The sequence below is a fragment of the Lissotriton helveticus genome, chromosome 4_1, assembly GCF_964261635.1.
Source record: "Lissotriton helveticus chromosome 4_1, aLisHel1.1, whole genome shotgun sequence".
Lineage (NCBI taxonomy): Eukaryota > Metazoa > Chordata > Amphibia > Caudata > Salamandridae > Lissotriton > Lissotriton helveticus.
In genome coordinates, this window is record NC_136063.1 from 1,931,075,390 (window position 1) to 1,931,092,304 (window position 16,915).

Genomic DNA, 16,915 nt, shown 5'->3' on the forward strand with positions numbered 1-16,915 from the left:
ATGGCATATGCTGCACTCGAAGCATCCTCATCTGTTCTCAGACACGAACCATCCACGAACATCACATAATCAGATTCAGGTAATGGCTCATCTCTGATGTCTGGTCTTGATTTTTGTACAGTATTCAAGAACATCCAGGCATTTGTGATTAACCTAATTTCTCACTTCGGTTTCCATAGTATCAGGCAACAATGTGGAAGGGTTTACATTTACGCATCTAGAGATTGTCACATTTTCTGCTCCTAGTATTGTATTTTCGTACTTGGTCATCGTATTGTTAGTCAAATACAGTGTTTTCGTTCTAGTGAGGAGAATCTCCACAGAGTGAGGTACATACACTCTCACAGAAAATCCCATCACTATTTCACTTTGCTCTAAACTGACGCTTGTAGCTGCTACTGCTTTCAGGCATCCTGACAACACTTTTGCCACAGGGTCCAAACCAGCTGAGAAATTCGCAATTGGCTTTCTCAGTTTTCCATGTCTTTGAATCAGCAGTGACAATGCACATCCTTCTCGTTCACTGCAGTACAGTTCAAACTCTTTCTCATAATCGGGCATCCCTAAAGCTGGTGCTTCATTTAAACTTGTTTTTAACTGTTCAAATGCTCCCATATCAGTTTTGGTCAAAACTATAGGGTCTCTGATATCTGCTCTGGTTAATCTCTGCAATGGCTTTCCAATCAGTGAGAATCCACTAATCCACTGTCTACAGTAACCTACCATTCCCAGAAACATCCTCACTTGTCTCTTAGGTTTTGGTGGCTGCATTCCTTGTATCATTTTAATTCTCTCTGCTGTGACTTGTCTGATTCCTTTGGCAATCTTGTGACCTAAGTATTGCACTTCTTTTTGACAAAATTGTAATTTAGATGGAGACACTTTATGTCCCTCTTCTGCCAAATGATTCAGCAATGCAACAGTATCTGTTACACATGCATCTTTTGTCTTTGATGCCACTAGGAGATCATCGATATATTGAACCAATACAGACTCTCCAGGCATGCTCAAACTTTCTATTGATTTCTTTAGTAACTAATTAAAGATCGATGGACTTTCAGTATACCCTTGAGAAATTTGGCACCATGCCAAGATACGATCTCCGAATCTGAACGCAAAAATTGGCTGGCTTTCTGGGTGCAATGGAACTGTAAAGAATGCATTACACAAATCAATCACAGTATACCATTCTGCATCATGGGGAATTGGATATAAAATCACTGCTGGATTTGGTACAATTGGACAACATGGGACAACTATTTTATTCACCTTTCTCAAATCCTGTACAATTCTAAATATTCCATTTGGCTTTTTCAATCCCATAATCGGTGAATTACAAGGACTACTCTCTATTTCTCTCAATATGCCTTGTTCAATCATTTTGTTTATCACTGGGGTTATTCTTCAATTATTTCTGCAGCCATTTTGTACTGGGGAATGTTCGGGTAATTTGCACCTTCTTTTACAGAGATTTTTACAGGGTCTACATCTTTCATCAACCCAATATCTTCTCCTGTGAAATCCCACACTTTCTCTTTCACTACCTTTTTCAATTCATCAGGAATCTTTTCTCGATCAAACACAGGGAACAAATTGTTTTGTTCTGCCTCAGTCATAAGCATAGTCATTTTATACAGGCCATCTACATCTGGGGTTTGCAGTTCTATGCCAACTGGTGAACAGTATATGGCATAGTTCATCTTGCACAAAATATCTCGTCCTAACAGATTTACAGGGCTACTATCACACACCACAAATCGGTGCATATCTTTAAAATTTCCAATTTCTCCCTAAACTGGTTGTGTCAAAGAGGTTTTAATTTGTCTATTAGCTACATCTACAACCTGGATTTGTTCTCCCGAGAGAGGAAGATTTTGGACTTCCACTGACCTAACAGTAGAATGGGTAGCACCAGTGTCCACTAGGAAAGTTATTTCTACATCATTCACCTTTCCGTTCACAAATGGACCAGACTAATCTACCTCAAGAGTGGCTCCAAGCACACACTCTTCTTCTCCTCTCAGGCACCGTCAGAAACTTTCATCCCACCTTCCTCTTGTAACCAATACTGGGGACTCACATTCACTCTAGGCGATCTATTTACCTGCTCGCCTTCTCTGATGGTTTACACTGTGTGGAATTGGCGGTTGCGGCACCTTACTTTGCTGAGTAACTATCTGCTGCTATTGTGGTTGCTGTTGAATTACCTCATTCTGCACCTGTGGATTCATGATGTATTTTCTTGATTAATTCTTGGTGGATACTTACACTCTTTTCTCCAGTGCCCTATCCTGCGGCAATTATGACAGGGATATTTTTTCTTTAGCTCTTCTATATTCCCTACTAATTTTGTTTTACCAAAACCTCCTTTCAGTTTTCCCTGATTTGGGTAATTATTTTTACTGTCCATTTGTGCTACTTGTTCTGCTATCTTCACTTGTGCCCACATAGCTTTCTCTTTTAATTTCTTTTGTTTTGCATCAATTTCTTCACTGCAATATTTAGCTTTTCTCAAAACCTCATCTACAGTGCTTGACTGCCATCCTATCAGGGTGTATCGGATCACGTCTCCAATTTCTGGTCTTCGTCCATACACAAATCGATATACAAAGTGACTCATGTCCTTTTCACTCAACTTTTAATATCCACTGTATTGTTTAAACACCAACAATAATCTTTCATAAAATGCATGTACAGACTCCTTTGGTTCCTATGTAGTCCTGTCTTTTTTAACCCAATCTGTCTCTTTTGGTGGGATTTTATTTTTCAAAAACACAGTCACTTGTTCATATTTGTGCATTATATCCGATGATGGGGCACCTGTCACTTTGTCTCGAGGATATTCCTCCCTTGGCCAATCTACTGATATTTTGCATTCAGTCCATAAGTCTGCTGGCACAACTATATCAAATAATCCATCCAGATCAACCCATAACACTTTTGAAACTTTCACAAATCGATCTACCTGTCGATATCATTTCACTGGCTTTTCTCTCAATCTGGGGAAATCATTTGTAAATGATAATATATCCTGTCTACTCCAAGGAACATGTACATATCCTCCTCCATGTATTTCTCTCATAGGGAACTCATTTACGACTGTCTCCTTTTCTCTGACTGGAAACGCTAATGTGGATTCATCACTAGTCTCCTCTTTCTTCTTTGCCCATTTCAATCTCCATTTATTCACATCTCCCCATCTGCGTAACAGTACAATCAACTCTTTTATTTGGGTTAACCTTCCGGCAGTGTTCATTTTTTCAGTGTCTTTTTCTGAAAAATCCACTCTATAGGATTTCAGCAATGTTTTATTCTTCACAAATTCTATTTCAAATTCATTTGCCAGTCCCTCTAACTGATCATGTACAGACTTCGCTTTCCATGTTATGCTTTTACACATGAACATGAGTTCATCATCTTGGTACGTTTTTAGTCTATCTGTTCCGATTGTTCCGATAATTAATTCTTCCATGTCAACTTTTAATCTCGCTACATCCAATACTTTAGGTTTATGCTCTTTTAATTTCAAAGTATTAATCCAATCACTTAATTCTTGCTCTGATGGTCCTACAGGAGTTTGCGTTAAATCTATTTTCTCTACGCTCTTTTCAGGTGTAGCAGAATCAGATTCTGCTCCAGCTGCATACTTACAGGGTAAACTCTGATTAAAAGTTAAGTCATGCGGATTTACATTGTTTACTCGTTTAACTGCTGACAAATCTTGATAAATGTTTCTGTTCAGCTTTTGCAAACCCTGCTGTAACGGGATTGTTAAACTTGGTTCTTTTACTCTCTGGTTTTCAAACACTGGAATTACTGGTCCTATCGTTACTGGGACTGTTACTGCTTCTATGTTTTTCGTTAATTCTTGTATTTTCTCTGTCAGTGCATTTGTAGTCCGTATATATTCATCAGTACTTGTTTGTTCTTCAACTCGTTTTTCTACTCTATTTACGCTCTCTCGCTCACTAGTTTGCCTTGGAGTACCAGTAGGTCTTGGTTCTTTGATTGAGGTACTCGGAATATATCTCACTTCTACTCTTTCTGGTACGTCTTTAAAATTTGAAAATTGCTTTGGGGTTTCATTAATTCTTTCATCTACGGGTGGAGCAGATAAAGAACCTGGTTGATATGGTGGCGGTCTCCTATATAAAATGTCTTCTAGTACAGCATCCTCTGATTCACTGTCACCATAACCTTCTCTCCCCGTTTCAACATTTTTTCTCTTTACTGTGCATTTCCGCCCTTCATAATCATCCACTAGTCTGACTGGAAACATGTCATCACACATGTCAGCATTTCCCCATCTACGCATTCTACTCTCATGTGTCTCTCCCCATAAATTTCAAAATCTACCTCTTGGTCTGACATGTCCTTTCAATCTTTCACTTTCTAATTCATGCATCTCATCCTCCCATTCAACTAAAGCTTTGAACTGAGTTGGCCTGGGTCTTGGGTCAAGATTCATCATCTTTTCTCTCAAATTTCTCAAAACTGCCACATCAAAAGATCCTCCTTCAGGGAAAGCTAACACACCATCATTTCTGGTATATCTCACCCAATTCTCTAACCAAACAAACGTATGGTAACCATATTTTGACAACATATAGGAAGCAGGCGTTTTGGGCGGAGGAAGCAATTTTCCCTCTCTTGTGACTATCGCCTTGTCCTTTACAAAACCATTTTTCAATTTCTTAAACCATGAATGTTTCTTCTTTTCCTCTCCGTAATAGTAATCCTTTTTTCTGTAATTTCCCGCTCTTTCAAAAGATCGCGCACTTCCCTGTTGCTGTTCCGTAACACCAACCTATCACAGCGCGGTTCACACTAGCGTACCAATTAGAACAAGATACGTCTCTTTAGTGCTTCACCAATAGTTTAGCTGCTTTTCATGATGCATCAATCAGCTCTTTGCCCTGTCTTGGTCACGTGGACCAATCCCAGCGCGACATTTTAGACGTCACCAGCGCTCCGGCTTCTGCAGCGCCGACTGACCTCCCCTTTACAAGATTTTTTCAAGCAGCCGTATTTACAAGATATTTTACAAAATCGGTTAGTAACTTACACAAAACAACTCAATTCGTCTGTTTCACTAAGCAAAGTGATAGCATTTTCTCAATCGCACAAGTATTCTGTATTTCCAGTAGACAGCGCTTACCTTTTCTCTACCACAGAATTGTATTACATTCGTCGATAAAGTAGCACCACTTCCTCTACTTTACCCTTCTCTCAAGCTCGGGGTAAGCTGTATTACTCTCCCAGCAGTAAGTTTTAAATCAGGATACACAATGATCCCTGTACTTGAAAGCCAAGATCTTATAGTCTGTCCTCGCTATACATTTATCCTTTCACACTTAGTGTCCCTAGACAGTGATATACGACGATACCACCGCAGTATACGACAATACTACTGTTTTGAAACAGACTATGCGATGTGCGACTTCATGGCCACACTTCCTCTGCATGCAGACAGAGTGACCAGCTTCACGCAATACTCTGAAGCCTTTTCAGGACTACATATAACGTAATATGAACTCAACAGATGTTAGTCATAATTCTATATATCAAAACCCTATATAACACTTTATACATAATCCTAGCTAATTCTATAGCACCCAATGCTCTGCTACCAAGCTAATTACTGATGCAGCGGTTCTCCGGGAATATTTTCTAAAACCATGACATTTTTCCCTGAAGTACAAAATCAATACATATACTCGACAGTGGGGCCCATGACACCGCGAGTTACTCACAAAACACTTACACCCTACTTCATGGATCGGTGAGTTTCAAAGGAGAGCTGCTGTATCATAGTGGAGTGTCTGAACTATAACTGAATATTTATACTATTTACACCAGCAGTTTAAACGAGTTTTACCATGGTTTTCATTAACAAAACATTTATTTAGACACGCTACTACTGTGGTTGACGAATCTGCTAGTAAAAAATTAGGCGTAGAAAAAGTCAAGACCAGCTTAATGTTTCATTTATCAATTTTTATTAAAAGCAAATTTAACATGTCTAAAGTTTATTCACCTTATTAATTTCTTTATTCAAAAACGACATTAAAAGGAAAATAAAGATTTTATTTCAAAACAGTTAATTTCATTTATTTTAGAAAATTCAGAAATAGACATTTTATTTAGATTTCAGGAATGCAAGCCTTACCAAAGACATATAGTTCTGAAAATTCATCCTTTCTCCTAACTTCCCTAACTAATAACCTCACCTAAAGTTCAGATCTTATTCTAAGGAAATAGAAAATTATTCAAAGTCTTACATCTCAGGAAAAATCAGCATACAGACAGCATCTCTGGAAGAAATCGAAAAGGTGTTTTTTCCTCACTAAAATCAGCACTTTTTATACCTTTTTCACTAGGTCTATCCATCTAAAAGTGTAACTTTCAACATAAATTCGAGTTCTGATTGGACAATTTTGGGGTGGATGAGCATCACCTCATTATTACAAAATGTAGTTCCTGTTCAGTCAGCTAAAATCCAAAGGGCTTATTGTTTTACGGAAATGTCCGGCCTAGTCTTGTTCTCAGTTCGCAACTTCAGAGTCTTTTCCCACGTTCAGTAGCTTAAGCATTCATCATACTTGGCAGTCATCTGGACTTCCAGGTCAGCCTGTCCTTGAAATAACTTCATTCCGGCACAGGCAGCTCGCATTCAGACTCAGGCTTGGGCTGCACATGCTCAGGTCATCTTTCTTTCGCAGTTTACTAAGGCAGCCATTTTCTAGTAGGCCTCACGGGCCAGAATGGGAACTATCATAGAAACAAACACAAACGAGCGTTAATTTTAGAATTTTAGCCCTTATGTTTACCTCCCCCTTACTAAGGTTTTCCCTATTAGTAGTTACCTAGCAGATAAGCGACACTTAAGCGTAATATACTTACTTATCCATCGGGTTTTTGCCACAAATACGTAAACAAAAGCACGTTTATGCTGTATTTTATTATTTCAAAGCTGCTTATTAGTATAGGACATGACAAAATCACACGATTAGTTAATTATGATTGCAACACATAAGCAAAGTTAATTCCCACCTGAATCTGTGTAGGTGCAATGTTTACTCTAGATTGATTAGTACCACACGTCATTCCATTAGTTCACGTTATTGTTATTGAAGTATGACTTCACAAGGGGTACACAAAATTTTGTTTCTCCTCCTTGCCCCATCAATGGGAGTGCAGAAGGTCATCAGAGAAAGGTGGTTTACTGTGAGGTAGAGATGCCAAATGTGTGGGATGGTCAGCAAGCAGTGTGGGACTGGCACGGCATGTCTGCTGCATCTTTCCTTGTGTTCACACCACACTAGAGAACAGAGGTGATTTCAAATCAGCTGTTTACTCAGAGTACTGTAGTATGAACAACTAGTCTCTGTATCATGCTATCTATGCCGACGAGTGTGAAGGTGAGATGCATGGGTCTTTGTGGGATTTTTAATCCAAAGTTTCTAATGCGCTGTGCATTTGTGCGTGCTGAAAGGAACAAGTGCCATGTCCTGAAGCCAGCTACTTTTATGCAGCGTGAATATGGGTGAAGGTCCAGGGTTGTGCATGGTCTTTAATAAACATCTCTTACTCATGCTGTGAGGGAAGGAACCTTTGACCCTGCATAGCTCTACGGTCAGCTTCACTGTGCATAAAAAGCATAACAGGGGCCTGTGCTGGGATATGAAGCCAGTCTCTTTGATATACCATTTCCAGTTTGCCTTGGACAGGGTATATCAATAATAAAAACAAATATTCATTTCTGAAATCTACAATATTATATAGTCTTAAGTGCTATACTGAGCTACTGTCAAATTACCATACGTATGTACACCTTAAGCATTGCATGAAAAAGTCAATAGTAAATCATGAGATAGCTATGGCATCCCATCTTATACTTGTTGAAATGACTGATTTCCTGAGCACCTATATTTTCATAGATTGTACATCATAAATGGCTTCTAAATTCCATAAATACATATAAACCCGCTGTGTTTTCCAGTCTTAGTGAAGGCCTGCATACTGACAAGGCTAAACCACTGTCAACGTTGGGTATGTTTTAAACCAAATCTTCATATATTGAATATTATATATTCAGAGGGTGACATTCTGTGCGACCTTTACTTTAGGTTCTTTTGATGTCAAAGGATGTGGAACAGTATCTTTTGTGGGCACTGATATTCGCCACTGTCGTCAAACAACCTCAGGTTCTACTGCACTGCAGCTGCATTGCTAATGTACACATGACTCTCGACGAATAGCAGGGGAGAATTGTCAAGACTTACATCAGAAGGTGGCACTGAAAAGAGACTTATTTTGCCATTTGTTACATTTGTTTGGTTGCAAGCCTTTTACACATTTAGAGTACAATGATAAATTAGACAAGTTTCCTTTAATGTTAAGTAGGATGCAGTTAGATAACCCCCACAGTGTTTGTTTTAAAAATCTAGTTTTACTCTCTATTGTATTAAATGCATAGTGATATATTTATTAAATAGTCAAGGGGTGAGCAGTTAACTGAAAATTGGGTTTCTGGCATAAGGCAATGCACCTAATCCATAACCATAAGCACTTGTTTCCTCTTCTAGATTTGCTTGCTTGACCATAATTTGTGATTGTGCAGAGTCTACAGTTTTGGACATCAAGTGCATATGAAAATTGTTTGAAATGCTGTTTTGGTTCACAGTATTTTGTTCTTTTGTAGTCAAAATGAAAGTGATACTAAATTTATCCTTATACTGGACAGAAGACTAGACACATGGACGTCTGTGCGTATGTCTCTTCAAAAATTAGCGGTAAGCTACATATAATTCCATTTATTGGTGTTGGTTGCAATGAATGTATAACTGATTATTTCAAACACTGTTGAATAAATATTAAAATGTTCAGTCACTCACTATTTGAGCATTAATATTAGGAGTTCTGTCTTGTGAGAACGGAGTGGGGGAAAAAATAGGAAAATTAGATACTCAAATTATTTTCTAGTTTGCTGCAGATTTTTATCCTTTAATAAGTCTTTATACAGCCATGGTGAAGCCGGATTTAGGTTTCTTGACAGAAACGTGGCTTAAGCCTCATTCTACTCCGGCCATTACATTTGGCCTGCCTGATGGTTACCGGATTATAAGAATAGACAGACAGCCTAAGGTTGGGGGCGGGATAGCTATATTACATAAGGACAGCATCAAAGTTACCTCACTGAAGCAGCGATGCAATGCTAATATGGACATTTTGGTCTTTCAGATAGACCTTCTTTTGCAATTCTGTTGGAAGGAGACCTTAGTCTTTCGGCCCCCGGGCTCTTTGGCTCAATTCTCACTCTAACTTACTGAACTAATAGCTCCCCATGTGATTTCGACCAACAATTTTTCATTGTTGGGAGATTTTCATGTTCATAGTGACTGTACCACCAATACTGATGCACTGACGCTCTTGGCTGACCTTGCCCTTTTAGGCTTAGTTAAGCTCAACGAAGGTCCAACGCACACAGCAGTTTACACACTGGATATAATTTTTTCTAATTCTTCCAGCATTCTATGCGAATCTCCCCAGCCGCTGTTATGGTCAAGTCATACATCCATTGAATTCCCCATCCAGGGTCCCTGGGATGCGAATGGCCCCAGCCCTGTCACTCACTATACTCGCAGACAATAGAAGAAAATCTTTCCGGAGTGTTTCCAAGCCTCCTTCTTGGCACCTTGGGGTGTTGAACCTGACAATATATAAGATGATCTAGATAAATATAATTCTGCTGTCAAATGCGCCATTGACCAGCTTGCACCATTAAAATCACTCCCCAACTCCTCTAAACATCCCCAGACAGCTTGGTTTTCCCCTGAACGTCGGGCTCAAAAACGACAGTGCAAAAAACAAGAAAGACGATGGTGTAGCACCAATGATGAGTGGGAAAAAGACAGATTTAAGGCCACTCTCTCTGGCTACCACAAAAACATAAAGGCGGCACGGAAAGCCCAAATCGCATCTCAGCTAGCCCAGGCTGGAAATGCTCCCCAACCCCTCTACCGAATCCTTCAGTCCTTCAACAATCCCAAGGCATGTGATAATCTAGAGGCCCCCTCACAATCTCTTTGCAATGACATCGCTCAACATTTTTCACAGAAAATAGAGCTTATCTACGACAAGATTGTCTCGTCAGGGAGCCAGCCTCCGGTCGCTAAGGCATCCGATCCGCCAGAACATGCATACCCCCCAGCTGCTAGAGAGTTACCCCCTCTGACCTCCGTAGATATAGAAGCATTACTTCGTACTGTAAAATCTGGCTCCCCTCTAGATATCCCCCCTGCCAAACTCGCAGCCTCCCTGTCCTGTCAACTGTCTCCATCCATTGAGTTTCTTCTCAATCGCTCCATGAGAGAGGGTCGTCTTCCTTTGGAATGGAAGGCAGCACAGGTTATGCCTGTCCGCAAGAACACCAAAGTTCCCCAGGCTGATCTCTCCAATCTCCGTTCCATCTTGTTACTCCCCCTCCTCAGCAAACTACTAGAAAGGCATATCGACAAACATCTGTCTGACCATGGCAGACTTTTCATTAGGCAGATAATTATACAGAGGACAACTGAATAATTTAAATTTGTGATTAGAGAGTAAAAATCTCCAGTTGTTCACAAAAAAACAACTTGCCCTGTATAAGATTGAATACCGAATATAGACATGAAAGAGTCTTAAGGATCATAATCAAAAGCATATTACCAATAGCGATTTATGTATTGGATGTCTTTTTTTGTTAAAATGTTTTTCATGTAAAATGTGTTAGTGATATATGTTGTACTGACATTTATGTCTTATTTAAATATGTTTGTAAAATTGTTTTGAGAACATGGATGTATTGATATGAAACAACATACGTCTTTTTCAGATTGAAAGAAATAACTAAGAATAAAAAAGAGTGAAAATCAATACACAGGTTCAAACTGAAATCAATGGGTTTGGCTATTTAGCAAAGACATTCAGCTTTCAAAAAACGCGAGGCACTGGCTCATTCCTATTTTACAAGTTGATTTAATTCCAGCACTTGTTTTTCAGTTGTATACGCACATTGTATGTGTCTAATTCATATCACAATTAGTAAAGTGCAAGAGTTTATGCACAGTTTCCCAGTCATTAATTGTCTCACTGCTCTGGTCACACATAATATAATAGGTATAAATGTGAGTGAATCAATATATTTAAAAAATATCTACATGTCACCGAAATTGCATCTAATCATACCTTCTTTTAGTATACTATTTGAGAATGACTTTTGCCACCAAAATACTATAATGATGGGACTTGTTCTAGATTTGATTCATAACACTTGGGACACCAGGGTAGATCTTAGATACTTCTTAGATACTTCATAGGGTATGTGAAATACATGATGGAGTATCATAAGAGGCTGATGACAATATTGAGCACAGGTAATGTCTTGTAAACAGAAGTGATAACTGTTATACAAATGTGTTCATCACTGTCTCTTATCTCAATAGTACTATGTTTTACCCACTCCCAGGGTCCAAATATCTTCCCAAATTGTAGCTTTTGGCATAACTGTGATAATACATGGTGATTATATTCAGAGCTATAAATAAACTTTTTAAAGTAATGATCTGTAATGTGTTTGCTTTTAATTACATTCAGACAAAAGTGTTTCTTGAAGCTTATACATAACAAAATTGCGAAATCTTGATTTTCAGTTAATATATGTTCAAACAATTTAAACATCCTTCATGTAATTATTTTGTATGTCATTGTTGATCCTTATAGGACGTGCATCAATGGAAAATCCATATTATCCCCAAGTGCAATATACAAATAGAACTTTGGATATTTTAGATACTTTTGAATATCCCTCCAAATATATGCTACAATCTTCATTTTAATTTCTTTAACAAATGTAGAATTATTGCACTTAATAGGCTGTAGGTGATTTAAGATGTATAATCTCCAACAAAAACATAAACATGTTATCTCATTATTGTGGTGCTAATAAAAATTGTATTGTATATAGCTGGGTAGTTCAATAGAAGTTTTTTCAAACCTGGGTGACTGATCCAGCCGTTATTAATATCCCAGTGTAACTTTTTACTATTCTACCAAATAAAGCTATCACCTCTAATGTTGCAAAAATATCTGGGATATAAATTAGGAGCTGCTGGATTAGAAAACTTTTGGGCAGTATGATCATTTTAATATAATTTATTCTACCACCAATTGATAAGAATAAATGTTGATTTCAATCGAACATGTTTTAATCTCAGCCCATGTGTTAATTAAATTAATTTGATCCATCCCATCCATCCCATCAATCATGTTGGTTATTTGAACTTCAAGGTATGTGATTTGCTCTGTGACTTTCATTATAATTGATAGTTGAGTTTCAACTTCTTTCATCACATCTGATGCCACTGCAGAATAAGATGTCATGATAAATATGCCATCAGTTTTGGAAATGTGCCCTTTCTGCTGGCTCAATCTTTACTTTTTGTTGAAAATTATTTTTGCTTAAAATATAATTCTTTACACCTCTCTGCTAACCTGTGGTAAAGTGCTTGTGCTCCTCATTTCAACTTGGTTAAATTGGTATACACCTGATTCATTTATTAGTTTGTCTAAACGTTTCTAATGTATGGTACCAAGTGTACTAATGGCTTGTAAATCAAATGCTACCAGTGGACTGCAGCACTCAATGTGCCATTCACAGCAGTAGCAAGGTAAAGGCCTAAAACATCCTTGTAAGTATTAGTAAGCCACCCCTATGTAGGCATTAGTGTCCATAAGGCAGGGTGCATGGTATTTCAAGTTCGCTGTTTCATATGACTGCATTGGGATACAATATTAGGTTCAATAAATGTTATCTCCAACTGGGAAACCACTTACTTTTGAATGCAATCCCTATACAATGATACGTTGGGTGCAGTAGACCTGAGACTGTATTAATGGGTGGCACAACTGCTTCCTATTAACAACTGGATCTCTGGCAAACGAAACAATCCGACCACAAGACTGAAGGCAGCCTCTCTAGTTGGGTAAGCAACATTGGGCAGGATATATTGGGGAGCAGTGCTGAAGTGGATGAGGTGGTGGGGGATGCTCATTAAGGAAAGGCTGATCTGGATGGGAGCAAGGCTGTCTGAAGCTGCGAGTCTCCAGGTCATTCAGTATTGTAACATGCTGGGGATCTGCAAATAAGGAAATGTCTGGCAGACAAACCACAAGAATTCATACAAGCAACTAGTTGCCTAATCTGACATGCTTAAATCTCAGCTCTTCCTCTATTTTCATGTTCGCCATGCGCTGCATAGACATAAAGCCCAAGCAGTGGTGCTCACAGAGTACAGCCCTCTGCAGGTTAGACTCACTTTGTCAGACATTGAAGGGAAGAGTATTTGCTGTGTATATACGATAGTGGTGGCGAACATCCCCAACCCACTGGACAGACTGTGGGAGCAGTGGGAGTCTGACCTCGGCACACTGGATGAAGAAGACTGGACGGAGGTCAAAATGGCAGCCAGAGAACTGGTGATTCCTACCTGATTGATACAGTTTAAATATTTTCATAAAATATACTAAGCCCCAAAAGACTGTGGAGGAAGGTCAAGGCTGCCTCTGCTGTGGCCAGGCTAGGGTCACCTTGATACATGTGGTGTGGGAATTCCAGTTGATACAGAGATACTGGAATTCAATGTTTCCAAATACAGAAGAGATGATAGGAATCCTGGTCGACCAGGACACCAAGCTTGCTAATTTAGGAATGTTTCCTGGGTCGTAAGGCAACAAAGGACAGAAATTTTTGGTTGGGAATGGTTGCATGCTGGCCAAACAAGGCACTGCTGCCAATTAGAGAACTAGCAAATCACCTCCAGTCTTAAATTGGTTAAAGGGGATAGAGTACTGCTCCTTAGCAGAAGAAGCCATATACCCATCCCGAGGCTGCTGTAATAAGTACAACAAAATCTAGGGTCGATGGAGCGAGCGCCTTGGCCTACCCTGCTCTGACCACCAAGAGGGAAACATAGGGGGTGGACAGTTAACCCAAGACACTGCGAAAGGCCCGAGGTAACGGGGGGGGCACAGTACTTTGACCTAAAGTCTAGCTAGCATGCTGCTGAGTCCATGAAGGCTATAAACATGGAGGGAATTGTGTCAAGTGGAAGTGGCGACTCCTGGTCATTTTGGGTTAACGTCCTGTTTAAATCATTCCTAAGAATGGGCTTGATGTACTGTTGGGAATGGTCGGTGGGCTGTAGTGATTTGAGGATTTTTTTATATGATCGCAAGGTTTAAATCAAAACCTCTAATAGAATTGTTCAAGAAATTACTTTTAGACATTTTCAAAACATTCTAACATATTTTTGAAGGGGACTTTTATAGGGCCGTAAATCCGTGAAGTTAAATCTGCATTTTGGTCTCCCACTTTTGCTAGACAGCATTCACCAATTAGCATTTGAATAGACATGAATGAGGTGTGACCTTGCTCCCAGGAACAAAGCACACCCCTCCATACCTGACAGAATATGAAGGTTGGGACTGTGAGGATCCTTTTTTATATTAAAGTATCTTATCCTGCTTGAATGTCACATCTTGCTTGACAGATCTGCCAGCCTTTTTAAACTGATACTTGGGGCTCACTTGAAAGAAGCAAATGTTAGCTGACTCTCTGGCATGGCCCTTCTTTTATCTCCCTGCCAAATATGTCGCAATCACAGTGGGCCTCTTTTTATTACATTGGTATGAAAGCCTGTTTAACTGGTGTACTGGGTTTGCATATAACACTTGCGGCACACTTAAAAGGCGGGAAACAAATAGTTTGTGTTGTATAGGAAGAAAATTCACCATAACCAGCAGACTGTTGGGCAAATGCTATAGAAAGTCACCTGCCAGAGAGAATGTCACATGCAGTTTACAATTTCTGATGCCTAAGATATAATTCACAACGCATGTGAGACGTGTAGTGGGTTTATTTTCCCCACCAACCTAACGTGTGTGTTCTGGTGCATGTATCAGCAACCTCACGATGGGTTTATTTCTTATAAGGTATTTAATATTTAGAATAAACCTAAGTCAAGTCGTTGGAGAAGTGGAGTGCCACATAGAGGATATTTTTGGACCAACATGAGCACCATAAGCCTCAAGATGTGCTGTTCAAAAAACAGTATATTCTGTGTTGGAGTCTGACAGAATGACGTGGGGAGGTTGGGAATAGCTACATCATAAGAATAAGTTAGTAATTAGCATGCCACCTCTTCCTGCTCTCAACTTAGGAACAATTGAAAAAGATGCCTTTCAACACTTGCAGAATTCATTTTCATGTCCATCTGAAGTTAGTGTCCGGATTGTCAGGATTTCCTTGCTAAAATAAGACTACTGGGAAGTGAGAACAGATATGTGACAGGGATCTAACTGTTAGCATATTCACAACTTCCTGCTCTTAAACATAAAAGTACTAGAAGGGATCCTTTCCTTCTATAAAAACAGAGGAGATACTGAACAGAGGATGCTTCCTATCATGGCAAACATGTTTTGATATAGTCTATGAGACCGCAAACAAGTGAACACTTCTTCAGTTAGGACGGAAAGGGTATGAAGCATAATTTTACCTGTGAAAGGGTTATCTGCTTTGGATCCCTTTAGAGTACCCATATTTCAATGGGACCTAATCAATGCTTTTGTTTCTATGTGTCGTGTGGAACGAAGAAGAGGAGCAGGTATGAACAAGTACTTCACAAGTACAGAGGAACATTTGTCTATGCTGTGAGTGTTTATGATCCCAAACGAAACCTAACACAGACACTACCAAAACCAGTTCAGAGCATCTGTACCCATCTACAACTGGATAATACATTTATCAGGAGGGGGTAGGATGCACTAAACACACCTCATGAAGCTATTTCCCTGATGGTGATTAAATGAAGGCCATACATCTAAATAATATAAACCTTGGAGACATAATATATGGCAATCTCTGAAAGAATCTTTTATGGAGTTATTTGATCCATGATCCTAGCTAATGTCTACATTAGCACCAATGCCTTGTCATAACAAGCATTTACAATGCAATGGTCTCGGCATCATTAAAGGTAGAGCTATTGGCATTGCTCATGACATTTTTTTTCTTTAAATCATAAATAAATGGCATTGTCATTTACATTGTCAATACACACCACTCTGCACTCAACTGCACTCACCTGTACTGCACTCAACTGCACTCACCAGCACTGCACTGCACTCACCTGCACTGCACTCACCTGCACTGCACTGCACTCAACTGCACTCACCTGCACTGCACTCAATTGCACTCACCTGCACTGCACTCCACTCACCTGCACTGCACTGCACTCACCTGCACTGCACTCACCTGTACTGCACTCCACTCACCTGCACTGCACTGCACTCCACTCACCTGCACTGCACTGCACTCACCTGCACTGCACTGCACTCACCTGCACTGCACTCACCTGCACTGCACTCACCTGCACTGCACTCACCTGCACTGCACTGCACTCACCTGCGCTGCACTCACCTGCACTGCACTCACCTGCACTCACCTGCACTGCACTGCACTCACCTGCACTGCACTCACCTGCACTCACCTGCACTGCACTCACCTGCACTGCACTGCACTCACCTGCACTCACCTGCACTGCACTCACTTGCACTGCACTGCACTCACCTGCACTGCACTCACCTGCACTGCACTGACCTGCACTGCACTCACCTGCACTGCACTCACCTGCACTGCACTCACCTGCACTGCACTCACCTGCACTCACCTGCACTGCACTCACCTGCACTGCACTCACCTGCACTGCACTCACCTGCACTGCACTCACCTGCACTGCACTGCACTCACCTGCACTGCACTCACCTGCACTGCACTGCACTCACCTGCACTGCACTCACCTGCACTGCACTGCAC

General features: G+C 40.0%; 1 protein-coding gene across 1 annotated transcript in view; it reads left to right on the top strand.

Annotated features, from left to right (window-relative positions):
* The window catches only part of MCF2 (MCF.2 cell line derived transforming sequence), a 1,062,111-nt gene that overhangs the window by 302,078 nt on the left and 743,118 nt on the right, over positions 1–16,915 (top strand). Inside the window, exon 4 of the mRNA XM_078688611.1 lies at positions 8,705–8,795. Within this exon, the coding sequence (XP_078544737.1) occupies positions 8,705–8,795 (91 nt within the window). The remainder of the gene's footprint in view (positions 1–8,704; positions 8,796–16,915) is intronic.